General features: G+C 56.4%; 1 protein-coding gene across 3 annotated transcripts in view; it reads left to right on the top strand.

Annotated features, from left to right (window-relative positions):
* The first annotated feature begins 2,818 nt into the window (after positions 1 to 2,818).
* SYT6 (synaptotagmin 6) overlaps positions 2,819 to 7,543 on the top strand; it is a 57,303-nt gene continuing 52,578 nt past the window's right edge. For all 3 annotated transcript variants that reach the window (XR_001513738.1, XR_001513739.1, XM_015563459.1), the window contains exons 1-2: positions 2,819 to 3,059; positions 4,424 to 4,982. Coding sequence is in view for 1 of the 3 variants with exons in the window: in XM_015563459.1 (XP_015418945.1) it covers positions 2,890 to 3,059; positions 4,424 to 4,982 (729 nt within the window). In the remaining 2 variants the exon portion in view is untranslated. The remainder of the gene's footprint in view (positions 3,060 to 4,423; positions 4,983 to 7,543) is intronic.

Raw genomic sequence — 7,543 nt, 5'->3', positions numbered from 1 at the left:
AGATGGGGGAAGAATACCAATATTTAGGAAGTATTTTCTCTTTCCAGTGCTGTGACAAGGGTGTTTGCCCTAATGAGAGGGCTGCCTCTGCCTTGTCATGAAGCTGTGCCTGGTATCCATATGAAGTGCACTGGGTCAGGACTCAAATGGTGGCTGAGCTGCCCATCAAATCTTATCTGCCTCATGGGACTGTGGTTCCAACAAGACATGGGTGGGGAAAAGGCTCTGAAGGCTACCTGTGCACCTGTGAGGGCAACACATCCTGGCCCATTGCCCCCAGCAGGCAGGGTAGAAAGGCACACAGCTTAGGTCAGCGGTCGCCAATGGGTGATCTGTGAGGTACAAAAGGTTGGCGACCGCTGGCTTAGGTGATCTGGGCCTCTGCACAGTCCTCAGGCCTCGGAGAGCCTACCCTTCCCAGCCTCGATGCACCTTTAACCAGGCTAAGTGGGCTGGCTGAGTCCAAGGCCATGTGCAGTGATTTGAAGGGGGCTAAGTCCTGTACAATTATTCCTGCCCTGGCCTAATTCTGCTCTTCCCGGCCTTGCTCACCTTGCATCCCGTGAGGGTGAACCCACTCAGGACCAGGACCCGGTTCTCCTCGCAGTGCCTGCCTGGAAGGCATGCAGGGAGAAGATCCGGTGGGCAGAGGAAGGCCTCCTGGACTTACATAACCAGCACTGAGCGCTGGGTGCTGAGTCCCAGGAATCCATACCCCTGCCTCCCTTAATCACAGCTTCGAGGGAACAGCAGCAGGGGGCCACGCGGAGAAGCGTTCAAAATAGCAACCACACGGAGGAAGAATTGATTCCCTTGGCCCGCCCTCTGCCCCACCTCTCTCTTCATTTAGGAATTCAGTATTTTGTCAGGCTGAGCATTTAAATGCACGCTATGCTCTCTGGACCCCTCCACCTCTCCCCCTTCCTCATTAAAATTCGAATTACCACCAGAGCAAGTCAGATGTATGATCAAAAGAAAGCCAAGCCCTAGAAATACCTTTTGTTTTAAGATGACTCACTGCAGAGAGGCAGCCAGCACAGCTGTAACAGAGAGCAGAGGTCAAGGGTCCGGAGCTGGCAGATACTTAGGAGGAGGATGTATCTGTCTGGGGTTGCTCTCGAGCACCGCAGGGGCTGAGGGCCTAAGGAAACAGTGTGTTTATCTGTCCCCATGATATATACCACACATCAACAGAGAGAACTGCAGAGCTGAAGAGCCTGGGTCGTATCTCAGCGCCACCACTCGAGCTGTGTGGCTCTGGGCAGTCAATTCGGTCCTCTGTGCCTCAGTTTCCTCATCTGCAAAATGTGGATGATAGCCAGGCCCATTGCCCTGGAGAGTATGAGTAATACACATAAAAAGCGCTTTGTACTTTGGACATGGCAACGTTCGATAACTTGACCTAAATACAATAATAAAATGCCATCATTTCTATTACTACCAACTTGTATGTATGTTACGGTTTTTATGTTTCTTTTCTTAATTGATTGATTTTAGAGAGAGAAGAAGGGAGAGGGAGAGAGAGAAACATTGATGTGAGAGAGGATCATCGATCGGCTGCCTCCCATACATACCCCAACCAGGGATCGCACTGGGGATTGAGCCCACAACCTGGGCACGTGCCCTGGCTGAGAATTGAACCGGCAATCTTTCAGTGCACGGGACAACGCTCAACCAAGGTTGAGCTGGCCAGAGCTTGATGTCTTATTATTAAGATAGTAAATACATATTAGAACAAGCTGATACTTCTTCTCTTGTGCCCCCTGGATGCATGCAACACCCCATTAGAGACCTCAGTCTCCGGGCAAGGACTGATCCGGCTCCTCTGGCCCAGAATGGCTCCAGTGTCTCTGTGCAGGGGCCTGGGGATTGGTGCAGGTGGCCGAGGACTTGAGGGTTCTCTGCTGTGACTCCCTATTCATAACATGGTAGCTGGTCAAGGCCAGTACCCTAAGCCAGGGAGTCGGAAGGCAGTGCTGGCTCCCCAGAGAGGGTGGCTGGTGTCCTCGCCTCCTTGTCAGGCCCCTCTGGATGGGGGACCGCTCTCCCTGGGGCCTGCATGCTGTGAGAGTACTCTGGGTCCCCCCAGGAGGGACCTAGCATCTCTGTACTCCAAGCAGAGCTTAGCACCTGGCCCAAGGCAGATGCTCAGCAAAGTTGGTGGAAGAGATAATTACTGCTCCTTTATGTGCCATTCATTCATTCACTCATTTATTCTCATGGGCCAGTTTCTGTGCCCTTCTGCTCCTAGGGCCCCACGTGGGGGGAGGGGGAGGCCGAGGGGGAGGTCCTGGAGTCTCCGATCTCCAAGGCCGCTCAGCCTGTTGAGGAAGAGAGCTGTGCCCGAAAATGACCCTGCGATACGCCATCGTAACAGCTCTAATAGAAATTCAAACGGCATCCGAATGTGAATGCTTCACGAATCTGCACATTTGCTTAGGCTGTTACTGAAATTACTCTCCCTTCCCCGTGCACAAGCCAACAAGCATCAGGTGCTCTCCAAGCTGGCAGTGGGGGGAGGGGCGCTGTAACATCAGCTGAGGGTGAAGGCCAGTGGACTGTGGAGCGTCAACCCTGAAGCCATGTCCCCTCCGCCTGGGCAGCTTTCTCACCACCATTCTTTTCTCTTCTTCCGTCTTTGTCCCTTGTGTGTGCTCCCTCTCCCATCGCCCTGCCCGTTCTCCCGCCTCCGTCCGCCTGTCCCCCCCTGCCTGGCGCACGCCGAGGGCAGGCACCTCTGTCGGCCTCGTCGCAGTCGTAGTTGTCGTGTGTGGCGTGGCCCTGGTGGCAGTTTTTCTCTTTCTCTTTTGGAAGCTGTGCTGGACGCCCCGGAGGAACAAGGAGACCTCCAGTCCCTCTTGTGCTAAGGTCCCCGGCTCGAGAGGCGCCATGGCGGACAAGCTGAAGGACCCCAGCACCCTGGGCTTCCTGGAGGCGGCCGTGAAGATCAGCCACACGTCCCCAGACATCCCGGCCGAGGTGCAGATGTCGGTCAGAGAGCACATCGTGCGTCACACGCGGCTGCAGCGACAGACCACAGAGCCAGCGTCATCCACCAGGTGAGGGGTGCCCTCCCTGCCCTCACCCCACACGCCCACATTCTCATATTCAATAAAGAGACTCTGCGAGGGGCAGAGGCCAGAGATAATAACAAGTGAACTATGACTGGAGAACATTTCAGAGGATGTGCTCCATGGTGGGTGATCAGCTAGGAGGTGGCACCTGCAAAGTCCTCAGGAAAGGGGAACCCCCGGGTGGGTGCTGTGCGTGTGGTGTGCATGAGGGTGTGTGCCGGTGGGAGGTATTGGGTGTTTGGAGGGAAGAGAACATGCCAAGGCCAAGAGGCATGAACGTTCATGGGCGTCTAGGGATATGTCAACAGGGCCTTGGAGCTGGAGTCTGCAGTGCCTGGGAATTTCTCGGTAGCCCCTGGCAGAGTTCCCCACATGACAGCGTTTATATACATGGCATTCTTTAACGGAAAAACCAAAACCAACAACCACCACATAATCACAAAAATCTGCTCTAAATCCAGAAACACTTTTAACAGAAGTGATGCGTGCAGGCATGAGGCACTGTGTTTCTTCACAACGCAGGGCTCTGTGGGTTCCTGGTCCCTGCAGTGTCTCCCCCAGCTCCCAGGGGACCCGCCAGAAGGAAGGAGGGCTGGTCTCCAGGCTGGAGGGCTGGAGTGAAAGGGCTGGGGTCATGTTGACAGAGTTCATTGTATGGCCTAGAGCAAGCCTCACTTTTCCCCACTGTAGAACAGAGCTAATGACTCTGGGGTGGCTGTGCGGAGCCCATGAAAGAATCCCTTTGATAGTGACATGTCCCTTAGCATTCACTGGCCCCGTGCTAACAAGTACTCTATATGTATGAATTCATCTCATCCTCACAGCAACCCTATGCAATTGCTCCTCTTATCACCCTCATTTTATCGCAAAGAGAAGTTAAATAACTGGCCCAAGGTCGCACAGCGAGGCCGTGGCAGAGCCACGATGAACTTGTACAGCCGAGCTGTAAAGCCCAGGAATGTTAACTATGGTGACGGGGTCGGGGTAGAGGCACAGCCACCAGCCACCTCCAGGACAGGAAAGGCTGGGCCTCCTCGTCAGGGATCTCGTGGTTTAATGTGGGAAACGGGGGCACGTCTACTAGGACAGAAACCTAGAAAGCGGACCGTGGCACAAAAGCAGGGAGAGTGAGAATGCATGCAGTGGCTCATATTTACTGGGCTCACTACATACCAGGCCCACTGCAACTACTTCGCATATGTTAAGATGTACCGCACACAAAGTGTGTGCAGAGGGAAAGGGGGCCCCCACTGCGGGGAGGATGAGCCAGGGCCCCTGGGGGTGGGGGGGTGCCTGCCTACACCCCCTCCCCCTGAGCTCTGACCGTGCCCTCTGCCCGCTCCTGCCAGGCACACGTCCTTCAAGCGCCACCTGCCCCGGCAGATGCACGTCTCCAGCGTGGACTATGGCCACGAGCTGCCGCCGGCCGCAGAGCAGCCCACCAGCATCGGCCGCATCAAGCCCGAGCTGTACAAGCAGAAGTCGGTGGATGGGGACGACGCCAAGTCCGAGGCCGCCAAGAGCTGCGGGAAGATCAACTTCAGCCTGCGCTACGACTACGAGACCGAGACCCTGATCGTGCGCATCCTGAAGGCCTTCGACCTCCCCGCCAAGGACTTCTGCGGCAGCTCGGACCCTTACGTCAAGATCTACCTCCTGCCCGACCGCAAGTGCAAGCAGCAGACGCGGGTGCACCGCAAGACCCTGAACCCCACCTTCGACGAGCACTTCCACTTCCCCGTGCCCTACGAGGAGCTGGCTGACCGCAAGCTGCACCTCAGTGTCTTCGACTTCGACCGCTTCTCCCGCCACGACATGATCGGGGAGGTGATCCTGGACAACCTCTTTGAGGCCTCCGACCTGTCCCGGGAAACCTCCATCTGGAAGGACATCCAGTACGCCACGAGTGTGAGTACAGCCCCGCCCCCGGCTTCTCGAGGATCCCCAGTTCTAGGTGGAGTGGGACGTGTCCCGGCCCCCTCGCCCTGGGGACAGGTGGGCCTTGAACTTCAGGATGTGAAGAGGGACTTGGAAATTGACCAGTGGCCCGGCCCACCCACAGGGAGTCCTTGCACTGCCCCCGCCCCCCCATGTTGGTGAGAAGGGAAGGGAATGTTTGTCTATTGCTTCTAATCACAAGTTCTAGGTAATTCTCTCTACCTGCTGGGCCTCAGGTTTCCTACCTGTGGGATAATGGCATATGTCTCTCTGACCCTGGGTAAGGAATGGGCCAGCCCACAGACCGAATCAAAGGCAATCAAGAACAGGCTACAGTCGTTAGGATGAGCCAGGTTATGCCCCAGAAACAAACAATCTTAGGATCTGGTGACTTAAAGCAGCGATTTTCAACTGCTGTGCCACGAGAATTTTTAAAACATGCAATACCTGTCTATTTAGTTAGGAGCACTGACCTCCTTTCCCTTAGCTGTCATAAAAAAATGACAGCAGCCAACACAGTAGCCATCTGGTATAAATGAATGGAAATTATCCTTTTTTTTTTTTTTGGTCAGATGGGCAAAAAGGTATTTGTTGGGTGTGCCACAGAATTTTAGTCACTAGTGTATATGTGATGAGATGAAAGAGATTGAAAATCACTGGCTTAAAGCATTAGGTTGCATGCATGGTACCCATGCTCTGCAGCCTGGCCCGGGCTGTGCTCTACCTTGTTACCCACAGATCCAAGCCCACAGCTCCCTCTCCACACGTGCTCCCGTGACCATGTCAGGAGGAGGGGGAGGTGGCAAACTGTGACCGTCTCTCAAAGCTTCCACGCAGAAGTGACACATGTCACTTCCACTCACATTTCACCAGCCAAAGCAAGACACAGGCGACTCCTAATGTCAAGGGGGCTGGGCACGGCCATCCTACCGTGTGCCCAGGGCAACCGGGTGTACTTAGTGACCACACAGCAGAGCCCCTTCTCGTAGGCACTTCCTGCCAGGCCAGGCTGGGAGGGGGCGTGTGTGTCGGGAGGTGGCCTCAGAGGGCACCTGGCTAAGCCCCACATGGGAGAGAGTGGCTGGGCTGTTCACACTCAACCGGAATTAACCCAGAGGATTCCAGGAGCTGAGGCTCAGTTGCTTTTAGGAGGAGGGAGGGCAGCTCCGGCACAGAACTGGAGAGGCCGCGCCCCGGGCTCTTCGGTCTGGTGTGGACGGAATGCTGCCAGCTCTGGTGGGTGCTGAGGCAGCGGTGTGATCGCTCCTGCGGGTCGGTGTGTGTCTACGGAAGCCTGCCCAGGCCGCCGAGAGCCCAGCACGGTGTTCCCACATGGCAGCGATGGCCCTCATCTGGTGTCTTGAGTGCTAACTGCTTGACTGTCTTCCAGATCTTCCTCTGGGGCAGAGGCCGTTTCTCTGGGGCAGGCGGGACCCCACTCGGTCTGCGGACCCTCCCTTTGGACAGTCAATACCCAACCTCTCTGTGTTGAACTTGTAAGGGGCGGGGCTGGGGGAGCCAGCCCTGCTCTGGTGAGAAAGGGCAAGCACCTGGGTGTGTTCTGAGAGCCAGAGAAGCTTGCTGGGCCCCGTTTCTGTGCCGGGGCATTGTCTCTGGGACACCCCATTCTCATAGCTGGTGCTGACTCTGACCTCCCCTCCCTTACTTTCCTGAAATGTCACCCCCAAGAATAGATCCCAGAGCAGGGCAGGCAGACAGGGCGGGCGCCACAGCCGCTCTGTCCCCACAATCACTCGGAAGTTCACATGGGGTGCGGCTCTTCCCTGGTGGTCTCCTAAGGCGGCGGCTTCATTATGGTGACTGCGCAGGTAGAGACAGGCAGCTCATCCTCTCCACACTGCGGCTGAGACCCAGGGGCTCAGAGAGGGAGACGCGAGGGCCAGCCCTCCAAGGAGCCCCCTTCTAACCAGAATGCTCCCTCTCCTGGGACTTCAGCTCTGGGCCTGAGTGCAGGCCCCAGTCCTGGAGGAGGCACTCTGCCCCAGCACACCAGCACCTGGATAAGACACCCTAGAACTGGTGGCTGTCCCCGCTCTCATCCCATTCCCTTCCGCAGCCTGGCTGCAGAAAAAGACAAAGCGTCCAAAAGGTGCTGGACGAATCAGCGGCATCCCTATCACACCCATCAGCACCATGACAGTGCCCCTCCACCTCCTCCAGCAGAACACTGTGCCAGGCCCTGGGGGCTGGGGGCTGGGGCAGACGACGGCCTCTGCACCCAGCCTCATGCAGAATCCAAATACAGGGACAGGAACTGTCCAAGCGGCAGCTAGTAATGTGTAGTAGCAAATACTATACACTGTGCGAGGTTGGATCTGAGAATCTGCACAGCAGGAAAGTTTTCCCAGATGATGGGGATTAGCTAGGTTGGGGAGGGACTTCATAGGCAAAGGAGCCCAGGAGCAGAGGGGCCAGGAGCAGAGGGGGCCCAGGAGCAGAGGGGCCGGGAGCAGAGGAGGCCCAGGAGCAGAGGGGCCAGGAGCAGAGGGGCCGGGAGCAGAGGAGGCCCA

The sequence above is a fragment of the Myotis davidii genome, unplaced genomic scaffold (assembly GCF_000327345.1).
Source record: "Myotis davidii unplaced genomic scaffold, ASM32734v1 scaffold217, whole genome shotgun sequence".
NCBI classification, from domain to species: domain Eukaryota; kingdom Metazoa; phylum Chordata; class Mammalia; order Chiroptera; family Vespertilionidae; genus Myotis; species Myotis davidii.
This window is presented reverse-complemented; position numbering and strand designations above follow the sequence as displayed.